Source organism: Coregonus clupeaformis, unplaced genomic scaffold (assembly GCF_020615455.1).
Source record: "Coregonus clupeaformis isolate EN_2021a unplaced genomic scaffold, ASM2061545v1 scaf2329, whole genome shotgun sequence".
NCBI lineage: Eukaryota > Metazoa > Chordata > Actinopteri > Salmoniformes > Salmonidae > Coregonus > Coregonus clupeaformis.
In genome coordinates, this window is record NW_025535783.1 from 30,689 (window position 1) to 47,827 (window position 17,139).

The 17,139-nt window shown below is 42.0% G+C and overlaps 1 protein-coding gene across 11 annotated transcripts in view; it reads left to right on the plus strand.

The window, feature by feature from the left end:
- The first annotated feature begins 5,274 nt into the window (after positions 1 to 5,274).
- The window catches only part of LOC121587445 (TRAF2 and NCK-interacting protein kinase-like), a 39,822-nt gene continuing 27,957 nt past the window's right edge, over positions 5,275 to 17,139 (plus strand). For all 11 annotated transcript variants that reach the window (XM_045219375.1, XM_045219376.1, XM_045219377.1 and 8 more), the window contains exons 1-2: positions 5,275 to 5,690; positions 10,706 to 10,771. In XM_045219375.1, coding sequence (XP_045075310.1) covers positions 5,634 to 5,690; positions 10,706 to 10,771 — 123 coding nt within the window. In that variant the 5' untranslated portion in view covers positions 5,275 to 5,633. The remainder of the gene's footprint in view (positions 5,691 to 10,705; positions 10,772 to 17,139) is intronic.

The following is a 17,139-nucleotide window of genomic DNA, read 5'->3' on the forward strand; positions in this document are numbered from 1 at the left end:
CCACAACAACTTTTATGTATTGACTCAGTGTCCCCTTATCAGTGGCACTAGGAGTGAAGGCCCTGGCAGCCATATTGCATAGGGTATTATCTAGATAATGTAATAACTAATTTGAATGTACTAACTTCATATATATATATTTTTATAAAATGTTTGATTTCATAAATGTCCTATTAACATGTCTTCTATTGGTATAGTGAGTGTACAATCCAAACTTCCAATGGAGCACAAATCTAGTTCCTCTGCATGTGTTGTTTTGGCGTAATCCTTATAATCCTGATCTCCTACTCAGATAGTTCCAGAGAATTTCTCTGTCATAGTGATAGAACACAACAACACACCTCTAATCTGTTCTATTCTCAGGAAACATTTATACTGTTCTATTCTCAGGAAACATCTCTACTCTGTTCTATTCTCAGAAAACATTTATACTCTGTTCTATTCTCAGGAAACATTAATACTCTGTTCTATTCTCAGGAAACATTTCTACTCTGTTCTATTCTCAGCAAACATTTCTACTGTTCTATTCTCAGGAAACATTTCTACTGTTCTATTCTCAGGAAACATCTCTACTCTGTTCTATTCTCAGAAAACATTTATACTCTGTTCTATTCTCAGGAAACATTTATACTCTGTTCTATTCTCAGGAAACATTTCTACTCTGTTCTATTCTCAGGAAACATTTCTACTCTGTTCTATTCTCAGGAAACATTTATACTCTGTTCTATTCTCAGGAAACATTTCTACTCTGTTCTATTCTCAGGAAACATTTCTACTCTGTTCTATTCTCAGGAAACATTTCTACTCTGTTCTATTCTCAGGAAACATCTCTACTCTGTTCTATTCTCAGAAAACATTTATACTCTGTTCTATTCTCAGGAAACATTTCTACTCTGTTCTATTCTCAGCAAACATTTCTACTGTTCTATTCTCAGGAAACATTTCTACTGTTCTATTCTCAGGAAACATCTCTACTCTGTTCTATTCTCAGAAAACATTTATACTCTGTTCTATTCTCAGGAAACATTTCTACTCTGTTCTATTCTCAGCAAACATTTCTACTCTGTTCTATTCTCAGCAAACATTTCTACTGTTCTATTCTCAGGAAACATTTCTACTGTTCTATTCTCAGGAAACATTTATACTCTGTTCTATTCTCAGGAAACATTTCTACTCTGTTCTATTCTCAGGAAACATTTATACTCTGTTCTATTCTCAGGAAACATTTCTACTCTGTTCTATTCTCAGGAAACATCTATACTCTGTTCTATTCTCAGGAAACATTTCTACTCTGTTCTATTCTCAGGAAACATCTCTACTCTGTTCTATTCTCAGGAAACATTTATACTCTGTTCTATTCTCAGGAAACATTTCTACTCTGTTCTATTCTCAGCAAACATTTCTACTGTTCTATTCTCAGGAAACATTTCTACTGTTCTATTCTCAGGAAACATCTCTACTCTGTTCTATTCTCAGAAAACATTTATACTCTGTTCTATTCTCAGGAAACATTTATACTCTGTTCTATTCTCAGGAAACATTTCTACTCTGTTCTATTCTCAGCAAACATTTCTACTGTTCTATTCTCAGGAAACATTTATACGGTTCTATTCTCAGGAAACATCTCTACTCTGTTCTATTCTCAGAAAACATTTATACTCTGTTCTATTCTCAGGAAACATTTATACTCTGTTCTATTCTCAGGAAACATTTCTACTCTGTTCCATTCTCATGAAACATTTCTACTCTGTTCTATTCTCAGGAAAAAATTTCTACTCTGTTCTATTCTCAGGAAACATTTCTACTCTGTTCTATTCTCAGGAAACATTTCTACTCTGTTCTATTCTCAGAAAACATTTATACTCTGTTCTATTCTCAGGAAACATTTATACTCTGTTCTATTCTCAGGAAACATTTATACTCTGTTCTATTCTCAGCAAACATTTCTACTGTTCTATTCTCAGGAAACATTTCTACTGTTCTATTCTCAGGAAACATCTCTACTCTGTTCTATTCTCAGAAAACATTTCTACTGTTCTATTCTCAGGAAACATTTCTACTCTGTTCTATTCTCAGGAAACATTTCTACTCTGTTCTATTCTCAGGAAACATTTATACTCTGTTCTATTCTCAGGAAACATTTCTACTCTGTTCTATTCTCAGGAAACATTTCTACTCTGTTCTATTTATTCATTTCTACTCTATTCTATTGAATAATTTATATTCTGTTCTATTGAATCATCTCTACTCTGTTCTATTCTCAGGAATCATCTCAGTTCTGTTCTATTGAAACATTTCTATTCTGTTCTATTCTAATGAAAACATCTCTACTCTGTTCTATTCTAATGAAAACATCTCTACTCTGTTCTATTCTAATGAAAACATCTCTACTCTGTTCTATTCTCAGGAATCATCTCAGTTCTGTTCTATTGAAACATATCTACTCTGTTCTATTCTAATGAAAACATCTCTACTCTGTTCTATTCTAATGAAAACATCTTTACTCTGTTCTATTCTAATGAAAACATCTCTACTCTGTTCTATTCTAATGAAAACATCTCTACTCTGTTCTATTCTAATGAAAACATCTCTACTCTGTTCTATTCTCAGGAATCATCTATATTATATTCTCTATTATATTGCCTTTAGTGCTCTGTTCTAAAACACATGGTTATTCTCAATGGGATAAAGGACAAATAAACCAAAACAAAAAAGAACAAAATGGGCCACATTGAATTAAAAATCTCAACATCTGATTAGTTCCTATACACAGCACTATGTTTATAATTACATTTACCAGACGCTTTTATCCAGAGCAACATACAGTTAGTGAGTGCATACATTTTCAGTGCATGTGTCTCCACCCTCTCCTCATGAGAATAAAAATGGGCTTCTTTTACAGAAATAGGTCCTGCCTCTCCCTAAATAGAAGAAAGCAGATTATTCAGTCAACGTTCCTATTGGTCCTAGACTATGGCAACATCATGTACAGTGCTTTCGGAAAGTATTCAGACCCCTTCCCTTTTTCCACATTTTGTTACGTTACAGCCTTATTCTAAAATGGATTAAATAAGAAAATGTCCTCATCAACCTACACACAATGACCCATAATGACAAAGTGAAAACAGGTTTTTAGATTTAAAAAAAAAGATGTTTTTGCAAATGTATAAAGTATTCAGACCCTTTGCTATGAGACTCGAAATTGAGCTCAGGTGCATCTTGTTTCCATTGATCATCCTTGAGATGTTTGTACAACTTGATTGGAGTCCACCTGTGGTAAATTCAATTGACTGGACATGATTTGGAAAGGCACACACCTGTCTATATAAGGTCCCACAGTTGACATGCATGTCAGAGCAAATACAAAGCCATGAGGTTGAAGGAATTGTCCGTAGAGCTCCAAGACAGGATTGTGTCGAGGCACAGATCTGGGGAAGGGTACCAAAACATTTCTGCAGCATTGAAGGTCTCCAAGAACACAGTGGCCTCCATCATTCTTAAATGGAAGTAGTTTGCAACCACCAAGACTCTTCCTAGAGCTGGCCGCCCGGCCAAACTGAGCAATCGGGGGAGAAGGGCCTTGGTCAGGGAGCTGACCAAGAACCCGATGGTCACTTTGACAGAGCTCCAGAGTTCCTCTGTGAAGATGGGAGAACCTTCCAGAAGGACAACCATCTCTGCAGCACTCCACCAATCAGGCTTTTATGGTAGAGTGGCCAGACATAAGTCACTCCTCGGTAAAAGGCACATGACAGCCCGCTTGGAGTTTGCCAAAAGGCACCTAAAGGACTCAAACCATGAGAAACAAGATTCTCTGGTCTGATTAAGACCAAGATTGAAATCTTTAGCCTGAATGCCAAGCGTCATGTCTGGATGAAACCTGGCACCATCCCTACGGTGAAGCATGGTGGTGGGAGCATCATGCAAACCTGTTTTTGCTTTGTCATTACGGGGTATTGTGTGTAGATTGATGAGGAAGAAAAACAATTTAATCAATTTTAGAATAAGGCTGTAACTTAACAAAATGTGGAAAAAGTCAAGGTGTCTGAATACTTTCCGAAATTAAAAGACACTGCACCTTATTAGGGGCAAAATTTTAGTATAATTATGAATTCTCTACCAGAAAGTTGATTGGCCCTCTTTGATGTCATGATTTGATATTTTCTTTTAAAAAGTCCCACTGTACCTAACATCATTACTAAACTTTAGACATACCAGTTACCACATCCGGTATCAGGGATGGCGGGAGCATCATGTTGTGAGGAGGTTTTTCAGCTGCAGGTACTGGGATACTTGTCAGGATCGAGGGAAAGTACAGAGCGATCCTTGATGAAAACCTGCTCCAGAGCGCTCAGGACCTCAGACTGGGGCGAAGGTTCACCTTCCAACAGGACAACGACCCTAAGCACACATCCAAGACAACGCAGGAGTGGCTTCGGGACAAGTCTCTGAATGTCCTTGAGTGGCCAAGCCAAAGCCCGGACTTGAACCCAATCGAACATCTCTGGAGAGACCGGAAAATAGCTGTGCAGCGATGCTGCCCATTCAACCAACAGAGCTTGGGAGACTCTGCAGAGAAGAATGGGAGAAACTCCCCAAATACAGGTGTGCCAAGCTTGTAGCGTCATACCCAAGAAGACTCAAGGATGTAATCGCTGCTAAAGGTGCTTCAACAAAGTACTGAGCAAAGGGTCTGAATACTTAAATGTGATATTTCCGTGTTTTATTTAAATTTGCAAATATTTCTAAAAACCGGTTTTTGCTTTGTCATTATGGGGTATTGTGTGTAGATTGATGAGGAAGAAAAACAATTTAATCAATTTTAGAATAAGGCTGTAACTTAACAAAATGTGGAACAAGTCAAGGTGCCTGAATACTTTCCGAATGCACTGTATTTGAACACAGCTGCCACTTCACTAAATCCGTTAGATGCCGTTTATCATAGCACTCTGCGCTTTATTAGGGGCAACAATTTTAGTACTCATCACTGAATTCTCTACCAGAAAGTTGATTGGCCCTCTTTGATGTCATGTAGTTTGACACATTGCTATGTTTTCATTTATAAATCCCTTTTACAAAAAGTCCCACTGTACCTAACATCATTACTAAACTTTAGACATACCAGTTACCACACCCGGTGTCAGGGATGTGCAACTCTGGAAACTTCTTTGGTCGTTTGAAATACATTTAATTGGAAAATCCTCTGGAGTGGGCGTGATTTACATATTTGCCCCGCCCGCGTTGTCTTTGATTGACAAAGCTCGAGAGCAGCAGCCAGCAAACCAAACCTTGAGTTCTCGCTCTGTCGGTTGAACCTACAAACATGGATTCGGTGCTGCTGATTATGTTCACGTCCGTTATACTCACACACCAGCATCTCTGCTCTAGCACCGTTTTTTAACGTCGGTCACCTCCAAACCTACTGACGAACTGGGATATATTCTCTTTTTTATTTTCTGTCTTTCGTTCTCAGTCGCCATCTCTCCATCGCTTATCGGTGAGAGAGAGGTAGGCAGGCTTGTTTCCCCGCCGAAGAGGGCAGCCTATAGCGGTGGCCAAGGGCATTTTCTCCGTGGTCTCGTTGTCTGGATGATTTCTGATTCTGGTGATTTTTTAAATATTTTATTTTAATCATGGCGACTGATTCCCCTGCCCGGAGTCTGGATGAGATCGACCTGTCTGCTCTACGGGTAAGATAAAGCCGGGTCTACATCATGTATCTGTGTTTCAATATCAGAGATGGCTACTACTCTGTCTCTCGCTCTCTCTCTCTCTCTGTGTGAGACAACGCTTCTAAAATGGGTCAAATTCCCCATCCCTCTCTACAGCCACCAACATGGCAGACTGGCCTACCGATGTTTGTGCATGAGCAAAACATATCCAAATATCGAATTATGCAGGCCTTATAGACTTATAATATGCCATAGCAGACGTTCCAAGCGACTTACATCTGCGTGCATACATTTGTGTATGGGTGGTCCCGGGGATCGACATCCGCGGACCAGCTGAGCTACAGAGGACCACACTGTTAATAGCCTTATAGCAGGTGGTTATATAATGTAACACAAAAGATAAACATACTCAGTGGAAAAACGTCAACCAAGTTTTTCTCTTTCTACTGATTTACTAATGACTAACCTAGATAAACAAAGGTTAGATATGAAATAGCATGACAGAATAGCCATGTAATGGTTTGAGAGAGGGTTGGTTGGGGGGGAGTGTGACAGAGAGGGATTTGCTTTGGTGGTCTCGGCTTTTTGGTCTGAATATGTCGCTTTCATTGAGCCAGTCCGCGGTGGAATGTAGCCTACATATTTCCACATACCACACACACACACAAAGAGAATGGTGATGTGGGTCTATGAAAACAGCCTGATAGCCTTCATGGGCATTTACTCCATGCATACAGTGTGTGAGTGAACAACAAATGTCACTCACTGTGTGTGTGTGTGTGTGTGTGTGTGTGTGTGTGTGTGTGTGTGTGTGTGAACAACAAATGCCACTCACTGTTAAACACGGGTAGAGAGAGTCCTCTCTACAGAGGATCATATTAAATAATCACATTGTATCTATTTATATGTGATATATTGCCTATATTACATTACCTTGATATATTGCCTATATTACATTACCTTGATATATTGCCTATATTACATTACCTTGATATATTGCCTATGCCAATATGGTTATATGTTGGAATAACTATCAGTGTAGATGCTAAGCCAATAATGCTAGTGGCTAGGCTCCCTGTAGACTGTGTTGTCTGTGCACTCTTAGAAAAAAGTGTTCCAAATGTGTTCTGTGGCTATCCCCATAGGATAACTCTTTTTGGTTCCAGTTAGAACCCTTTTTGGTTCTAGGTAGAACTCTTTTGGTGGAAAGGGTTCTACATGGAACCCAAAAGGGTTCTACCTGGAACCAAAAGTGGTTTTTCAAAGGGTTCTCCTATGGGGACAGCCGAAGAACTCTTTATGGTTCTAGTTGGCACCTTTATTTCTAAGAGTGTGTACTGGGGCTGTAGGCTACCGTGGCTTTTGCTGCACGCTCTGGTTCTTTTGTTTACCCTGAGCCACACACACAAACACAAACACACACACACTGCATGAATGGATACATCTACTCTGCAAGATGGTGTGTGTGCGTTTGCTTTGTGTGTGTGTGGTCAGTTACTGTGTAGAGATGTAAGCTAATGCCATATGACCCACAGACAGGTAAACAGACTAGTATAAAGGATGATAGACAGTTTATTGATGAATCCTCAATACATAACAGAACTCACAATATGACATAGTAAACAACATAGTACTGTGCCGGATTGGGTAGGTGTCATGGTAAGGCTGAGGGCAGAGCCAGGGTTGCCATGTTGGTAGAGGGCAGAGCCAGTCTATAGCTGAACTCTACAGTAGCATGTTGAGGTTGCCAGGTTGGACAGAGCAAGTCTAGAACTGAGCTGTACAGTAGCATGATTAGGTTGCCAGGTTGGATAACAGTTCTCCACCAGTCAGTCACAGACATTAATCCACTGGTTAGTGGGTCACTGGCTAGACTGGGCTAGGAACCACTGGACAGACAAGTGTGTGTGTGTGTGGTTGTGTTGGGAAACCCTGACTGAGAACTGGTCAGAGAACTGGTGATACAGCACACACACACACACACACATGCACACATACACACACACACACATGCACAGTCAGAAGCCAGGCAGTCAGCTGATGACATTAACAGACAACAGATCAGCAGGACAGCACTGACCACACACACACACACACAAACATACATAGACACACACACAGTTTAGAGCCATAGAGATTGAAGAATGTATACAAGGCCTCGCGAGGAGCTAAACAGAGAATAAGATTCGGCAACAGAGAAAACAACGGTGTGTGTGTGTGTGTGTGTGTGTGTGTCATCCAATACAGTAGAGTCCTTCTCTCATGACAGTGGTTGTTTAGATATGACCAGTTACAGCGTGACCCCCATCATCCAGTAACCTCTTGTAATCTAATAATCACACACATTCTGTTGTATTAAATAGTCATGATATTGGAGTATTTTCTATCAGTTAGCCTGAGGAAATGAATGAACTGGAGCAGCAAAAACACTCTGTTTTACTCTGTTCACACACACACACACACACTCTCTTAGACACACTTGATCACTAACCCTTGTGTGGGCTTGTTTAGAAGAGTGAGTGTGTCTGTGTTTCTCATGGTACCACAGGAGGGAAGGAAAGATGAGGAGATGGCGAGAGAGGGAACATAAAAGAGGGTAGAAGTGCCACTGGGGCTTAGATACTGCTGGAATGGGAGAGGGAGAGAGAGAGAGAGTAAAAGGTAGTCAAAGCACCATAGCCAAAAGGCTCAAGACTGTTGGAATGAGAGAGTGATGGATAGAAAGAGATAATAAAAGAGAGTATGAGAGTGCCATAGCATTTCTCAGAGGGGCTGGAATGAGAGAGAACGAGAGAATGAAACTGAGAGAGATACATAGTGGGGAGAACAAGTATTTGATACACTGCTGATTTTGCAGGTTTTCCTACTTCCAAAGCATGTAGAGGTCTGTAATTTTTATCATAGGTACACTTCAACTGTGAGAGACGGAATCTAAAACAAAAATCCAGAAAATCACATTGTATGATTTTTAAGTAATTCATTTGCATTTTATTGCATGACATAAGTATTTGATACATCAGAAAAACAGAACTTAATATTTGGCACAGAAACCTTTGTTTGCAATTACAGAGATCATACGTTTCCTGTAGGTCTTGACCAGGTTTGCACACACTGCAGCAGGGATTTTGGCCCACTCCTCCATACAGACCTTCTCCAGATCCTTCAGGTTTCGGGGCTGTCGCTGGACAATACGGACTTTCAGCTCCCTCCAAAGATTTTCTATTGGGTTCAGGTCTGGAGACTGGCTAGGCCACTCCAGGACCTTGAGATGCTTCTTACGGAGCCACTCCTTAGTTGCCCTGGCTGTGTGTTTCGGGTCGTTGTCATGCTGGAAGACCCAGCCACGACCCATCTTCAATGCTCTTACTGAGGGAAGGAGGTTGTTGGCCAAGATCTCGCGATACATGGCCCCATCCATCCTCCCCTCAATACGGTGCAGTCGTCCTGTCCCCTTTGCAGAAAAGCATCCCCAAAGAATGATGTTTCCACCTCCATGCTTCACGGTTGGGATGGTGTTCTTGGGGTTGTACTCATCCTTCTTCTTCCTCCAAACACGGCGAGTGGAGTTTAGACCAAAAAACTCGATTTTTGTCTCATAAGACCACATGACCTTCTCCCATTCCTCCTCTGGATCATCCAGATGGTCATTGGCAAACTTCAGATGGGCCTGGACATGCGCTGGCTTGAGCAGGGGGACCTTGCGTGCGCTGCAGGATTTTAATCCATGACGGCGTAGTGTGTTACTAATGGTTTTCTTTGAGACTGTGGTCCCAGCTCTCTTCAGGTCATTGACCAGGGCCTGCCGTGTAGTTCTGGGCTGATCCCTCACCTTCTTCATGATCATTGATGCCCCACGAGGTGAGATCTTGCATGGAGCCCCAGACCGAGGGTGATTGACCGTCATCTTGAACTTCTTCCATTTTCTAATAATTGCGCCAACAGTTGTTGCCTTCTCACCAAGCTGCTTGCCTATTGTCCTGTAGCCCATCCCAGCCTTGTGCAGGTCTACAATTTTATCCCTGATGTCCTTACACAGCTCTCTGGTCTTGGCCATTGTGGAGAGGTTGGAGTCTGTTTGATTGAGTGTGTGGACAGGTGTCTTTTATACAGGTAACGAGTTCAAACAGGTGCAGTTAATACAGGTAATGAGTGGAGAACAGGAGGGCTTCTTAAAGAAAAACTAACAGATCTGTGAGAGCCGGAATTCTTACTGGTTGGTAGGTGATCAAATACTTATGTCATGCAATAAAATGCAAATTAATTACTTAAAAATCATACAATGTGATTTTCTGGATTTTTGTTTTAGATTCCGCCTCTCACAGTTGAAGTGTACCTAAGATAAATATTACAGACCTCTACATGCTTTGTAACTAGGAAAACCTGCAAAATCGGCAGTGTATCAAATACTTGTTCTCCCCACTGTATATCGACGCTGGCTGGAGATGAATGGAGAAAGAGAGAGTTGGAGTGAGAGAAAGAGAGTGAAAGAGAGAGTGAGGGCTAGGGAGGGGGAGTTGAATTCCAGCTATTGTTGGAATGCCTTAGCAACACAGCAAATAGGGAGGTGTGTGTGTGTGTGTGTGTGTGTGTGTGTGTGTGTGTGTGTGTGAGAGGTCACTGGGTTCTCTGCTGTGGTCTGGCGGCTCCTCTTCTAACTCTACTGTCTAATAAGCTAACCATTATGCAGCCACTTTAGCTAGCAATCGACAGTAGCAGTCTATTAGCATCAGCTAGCTTCAAGCTAACTGTCTGTAGCTTATCTCTGGGGGCTAGCATCAAGCTAATGGTCTATATGTTTTGGGGCTGGCATCAAGCTAACTGTCTATCTGTGCTAGCATCAAGATAACAGTTAATATGTCTGGGGTGGGGACTAGCATCAAGCTAACGGTCTAAAGCCTATGTCTGGGGGCTAGCATCACGCTAACGGTCTATAGCCTATGACTGGGGGCTAGCATCAAGCTAATACCTCTATAACTGCTAGCTTCAAGCTAAATGTCTGTACGCTCTGTGACTCCAAATCTGTCTCTCTTTAGGACCCGGCAGGCATCTTTGAGCTGGTGGAGTTGGTTGGCAATGGAACCTACGGACAGGTGTACAAGGTAAGACTTTCTTTCTCTCTCTCCCGGTCTCCCTCTCTCCCCCCCTATCTCTATCAGTAGGAAACAGTCTGTTGTATCTGACAAGTTGCAGAGGGATGTATGTTCAGGACACAGGATATGACTGAGCGATTTCCCGTGTCTGCCTCTGTCAGTGGTTTATGTTTGATTGGCGTAATGGTGGTTTGGGGTCTCAGTTGCTCCAGTGTGTGCCCAAGTGTCACTATCTTTGTGTCCAAACCTCCTCTCCTTTCCTTTCCTTTCCTTTCCTTTCCTTTCCTCTCCTGTGAAGTAATTCCTTTATAGATGCATCTTTGTATATGTTGTTCAACCATGTTCATTAGGGATGGGAATTGCCAGGGACCTCACGATATGATATTATCACGATACTTAGGTGCCAATACGATATGTATTGCGATTCTCACGAATCTATATGTATTGCGATTCGATACTGTGATTTGATTGCAATCCGATGTTCCAAACATATTGCTCACTATATGTCTGCTGCAGAGAGACGAGAGAGCCATGAGAAAACAAAATAAAAGTCATGGAAATAAAAGTTCTGAAAACAAATTGGCTCCATATTTAAAAAGAAGATGGAGAACGAGCTATGAAGGTAGAATACTGGAGTTTTGGTGCAGGTACAGCCAACTAGCGCAAAAATAGTATTGCTATATTGTCAAAACGATACGATATTCCGTCAAAAATAATATCCCGATTATGTAACTGTATCAATATTTTTCCCCCATCACTAGTGTTCATGTTTGAGTACAGTGCATTCGGAAAGTATTCAGACCCCTTCACTTTTTCCACATTTTGTTACGTCACAGCCTTATTCTAAAATTGATTAAATTAATTGTTTTCCTCATCAAACTACACACATTACCCCATAATGACAAAGCGAAAACAGGTTTTTAGAAAATGTTGCACATTTTATTACAAATAAAAAACAGAAATACCTTATTTACATAAGTATTAAGACCTTTTGCTATGACACCCAAAATTGAGCTCAGGTGGATCCTGTTTCCATTGATCATCCTTGAGATTTTTCAACAATTGATTGTAGTCCACCTGTGGTAAATTCAATTGATTGGACATGATTTGCAAAGGCACACACCTGTCTAAATAAGGTCCCACAGTTGACAGTGCATGTCAGAGCAAAAACAAAGCCGTGAGGTCGAAAGGAATTGTCCGTAGCGCTCCGAGACAGGATTGTGTTGAGGCACAGATCTGGGGAAGGGTACCAAAATAATTCAGCAGCATTGAAGGTCCCCAAGAACACCGTGGCCTCCATCATTCTTAAATGGAAGAAGTTTTGAACCACCAAGACTCTTCCTAGAGCTGGCCGCCCGGCCAAACTGAGCAATTGGGGGAGAAGTGCCTTTGTCAGGGAGGTGACCAAGAACCCGATGGTCTCTGACAGAGCTCCAGAGTTCCTCTGTGGAGATGGGAGAACCTTCCAGAAGGACAACCGTCTCTGCAGCACTCCACCAATCAGATGGAAGCCCCTCCTCAGTAAAATGCACATGACAGCCCACTTGGAGTTTGCCAAAAGGCACCTAAAGGACTCTCAGACCATGAAAAACAAGATTATCTGGCCTGATGAAACCAAAATTGAACTCTTTGGCCTGAATGCCAAGCGTCACATCTGGAGGAAACCAGGCATCGCTCATCACCTGGCCAATACCATCCCTACGGTGAAGAATGGTGGTGGCAGCATCATGCTGTGGGGATGTTTTTCAGCACATGGACTGGGAGACTAGTCAGGATCGAGGGAAAGATGAACGGAGCAAAGTACAGAGCGATCCTTGATGAAAACCTGCTCCAGAGCGCTCAGGACCTCAGACTGGGGCAAAGGTTCACCTTCCAACAGGAGAACAACCCTATGCACACAGCCAAGACAATGCAGGAGTGGCTTCGGGACAAGTCTCTGAATGTCCTTGAGTGGCCCAGCCAGAGCCTGTACTTGAACCCGATCGAACATCTTTGGAGAGACCTGAAAATAGCTGTGCAGCGACGCTCCCCATCCAACCTGACAGAGCTTGAGAGGATCTGCAAAGAAGAATGGGAGAAACTCCCCAAATACAGGTGTGCCAAGCTTGTAGGGTCATGCCCAAGAAGACTTGAGGCTGTAATCGCTGCCAAAGGTGCTTCAACAAAGTACTGAGTAAAGTGTCTTAATACTTACAGTATGTAAATGTGATATTTCAGTGCATATTATAATTTTTTATTTTTTTGCTTTGTCATTATGGGGTATTGTGTGTAGATTGAGGGGGAAAACAACTTAATCAATCTTAGAAAATTAGGCTGTAACGTAAAAAAATGTGAAAAAAGTCAAGGGGTCTGAATACTTTCTGAATGCACTGTATCATGGACTAGTGTGTGTGTGTGTGAAGGTCATGTTGTAATGTGGAGTAGAGTGTGCTCTGATTGGATAAACAAAAGAGGTCAGCTAGAGGTTAACACTGTTAGCCACAGATAAAGGTTTGACAGCCTCTTCCGTGTGTGTGTTTCTGTGCATTTGTGAGAGAGAGTGCGCAAGAGGTGTTTCTGTGAGACTGCTGCATCCTGTGCATGTGTGTTTGTGTGTGCACACATGCATTTGTGTGTCTGCGCGTGCTTGCGTGTGTGTGTGTGTGGGGGGGTGTGTGTGAGAGTTATGTGAGTTCAGTTATTGCTGACAATGCTCTCTGACTGAAAGTAACGCCTCATTTGCTGGATGACATTCAGCCTGTCTACAGGAATGCACTATCGCCATATAGGCTCACTGCTCTACTGCAGTATACTGTAGCTTTATACTAACCCTAACCGTGTCTGCTGTAATACACTATATCCATATAGGCTCACCATACAATGCTCTACTGCAATATACTGTAGCTATAGCTTTTGAACCCAGTGGAGAGGATCAAAAGCTTCAAGTTCCTCGGCGTGCACATTCCTGACAACCTGAAATGGTCCCGTCACACAGACAGCGTGGTGAAGAAGGCGCAACCTCAGGAGGTTGAAGAAATTTTGCTTAGCCCTTAAGACCCTCACAAACTTCTACAGATGCACCGCAGGGCTCTCCAGAGGGTGGTGCGGTCTGCCCAACGCATCATCGGGGGCACACTGCCTGCCCTCCAGGACATCTACAGCACCTGTTTGGGTATAATATGTATATTTATGTTGTACAGTTAAAGTCGGAAGTTTACATACACTTAGGTTGGAGTCATTAAAACTTGTTTTTCAACCATTCCACACATTTCTTGTTAACAAACTATAGTTTTGGCAAGTCGGTTAGGACATCTACTTTGTGCATGACACAAGTAACTTTTCCAACAATTGTTTACAGACAGATTATTTCGCTTATAATTCACTGTATCACAATTCCAGTGGGTCAGAAGTTTACATACACTAAGTTGACTGTGCCTTTAAACAGCTTGGAAAATTCCAGAAAATTATGTCATGGCTTTAGAAGCTTCTGATAGGCTAATTGACATCATTTGAGTCAATTGGAGGTGTACCTGTGGATGTATTTCAAGGCCTACCTTCAAACTCAGTGCCTCTTTGCTTGACATCATGGGAAAATCAAAAGAAATCAGCCAAGACCTCAGAATAAATATTGCAGACCTCCACAAGTCTGGTTCATCCTTGGGAGCAATTTCCAAACGCCTGAAGGTACCACATTCATCTGTACAAACAATAGTACGCAAGTATAAACACCATGGGACCACGCAGCCATCATACCGCTCAGGAAGGAGTTCTGTCTCCTAGAGATGAACGTACTTTGGTGCGAAAGTGAAAATCAATCCCAGAACAACAGCAAAGGACCTTGTGAAAATGCTGGAGGAAACGGGTACAAAAGTATCTATATCCACAGTTAAACAAGTCCTATATCGACATAACCTGAAAGGCCTGCTCAGCAAGGAAGAAACCACTGCTCCAAAACCGCCATAAAAAAGCCAGACTACGGTTTACAACTGCACATGAGGACAAAGATCGTACTTTTTGAAGAAATGTCCTCTGGTCTGATGAAACAAAAATAGAACTGTTTGGCCATAATGACCATCGTTATGTTTGGAGGGAAAGGGGGGAACACCATCCCAACCATGAAGCACGGGGTTGGCAGCCTCATGCTGTGGGGGTGCTTTGCTGCAGGAGGGACTTGTGCACTTCACAAAATAGATGGCATCATGAGGAAGGAAAATTATGTGGATATATTGAAGCAACATCTCAAGACATCAGTAAGGAAGTTAAAGCTTGGTCGCAAATGGGTCTTCCAAATAGACAATGACACCAAGCATACTTCCAAAGTTGTGGCAAAATGCCTTAAGGACAACAAAGTCAAGGTATTGGAGTGGCCATCACAAAGCCCTGACCTCAATCCTATAGAACATTTGTGGGCAGAACTGAAAAAGCGTGTGCGAGCAAGGAGGCCTACAAACCTGACTCAGTTACACCAGCTCTGTCAGGAGGAATGGGCCAAAATGCACCCAACTTATTGTGGGAAGCTTGTGGAAGGCTACCCAAAACGTTTGACCCAAGTTAAACAATTTAAAGGCAATGCTACCTAATACTAATTGAGTGTATGTAAACTTCTGACCCACTGGGAATGTGATGAAATAAATAAAAGCTGAAATAAATCATTCTCTCTACTATTATTCTGACATTTCACATTCTTAAAATAAAGTGGGCATGAGATGCGACTGAAATTTTGCGGGTGGGGAGAAAGCAGTGACTGAGAGCGAGAGAGGGTGGAGGAGGAGGCTTGACTTGACACGCTGGGCATCTTGTTATGACATGCTTTATATGGATTAGGCCCAGAGAATTATACCTACGGAGGAGCAGCTTCTGTCTGAACTTTAAATGTCCTTTGAACATTCAAAGGCACACTGCCTGCCCTCCAGGACATCTACAACACCGGGTGTCACAGGAAGGCCAGAAAGATCATCAAAGACCTCAACCACCCGAGCCACGGCCTGTTCACCCAACTACCATCTAGAAGGCGGAGACCGTACAGGTGCATCAAAGCTGGGACAGAGAGACTGAGAAACTGCTTCTATCTCCAGGCCATGAGACTGTTAACAGTCACCACTAGCCAGCCTCCGCCCCAGCACCCTGCCCTGAAACTTAGTCACTGTTACTAGCCAGCTACCACCCGGTACTCTACCCTGCACCTTAGAGACTGCTGCCCAATGTAAATAGGCATGGAACACTAGTCACTTTAATAATGTTTACATGCTGTATTCTAGTCAAGGCTCATCCTATATAACTACTGCTGTACACACCTTTTCTATTCATTTACTGTCCATACTGTCTATACACACCATTATGTATGTATATATATATATATTCCGTTCTCTGACATTGCTCGTTCTGATATTGTTTAATATTTACAGTTGAAGTCGGAAGTTTACATACACCTTAGCCAAATACATTTAAACTCAGTTTTTCACAATTCCTGACATTTAATCCTAGTAAAAATTCCATGTCTTAGGTCAGTTACGATCACCATTTTATTTTAAGAATGTGAAATGTCAGAATAATAGTAGAGAGAATTATTTATTTCAGTTTTTATTTCTTTCATCACATTCCCAGTGGGTCAAAAGTTTACATACACTCAATTAGTATTTGGTAGCATTGCCTTTAAATTGTTTCACTTGGGTCAAACGTTTTGGGTAGCCTTCCACAAGCTTCCAACAATAAGTTGTGTGAATTTTGGCCCATTCCTCCTGACAGAGCTGGTGTAACTGAGTCAGGTTTGTAGGCCTCCTTGCTCGCACACGCTTTTTCAGTTCTGCCCACAAATCTTCTATGAATTGAGGTCAGGGTTTTGTGATGACCACTCCAATACCTTGACATTGTTGTCCTTAAGCCATTTTGCCACAACTTTGGAAGTATGCTTGGGGTCATTGTCCATTTGGAAGATCCATTTGCGACCAAGCTTTAACTTCCTGACTGATGTCTTGAGATGTTGCTTCAATATATCCACATCATTTGACTTCCTCATGATGCCATCTATTTTGTGAAGTGCACCAGTCCCTCCTGCAGCAAAGCACCCCCACAGCATGAGGCTGCCACCCCTGTCCTTCACAGTTGGGATGGTGTTCTTCAGCTTGCAAGCATCCCCCTTTTTTCCTCCAAACATAACGATGGTCATTATGGCCAAACAGTTCTATTTTTGTTTCTTCAGACCAGTGGACATTTCTCCAAAAAGTACGATCTTTGTCCCCATGTGCAGTTGTAAACCGTAGTCTGGCTTTTTTATGGCGGTTTTGGAGCAGTGGCTTCTTCCTTGCTGAGCGGCCTTTCAGGTTATGTCGATATAGAACTAATTTTACTGTGGCTATAGATACTTTTGTACCTGTTTCCTCCAGCATCTTCACAAGGTC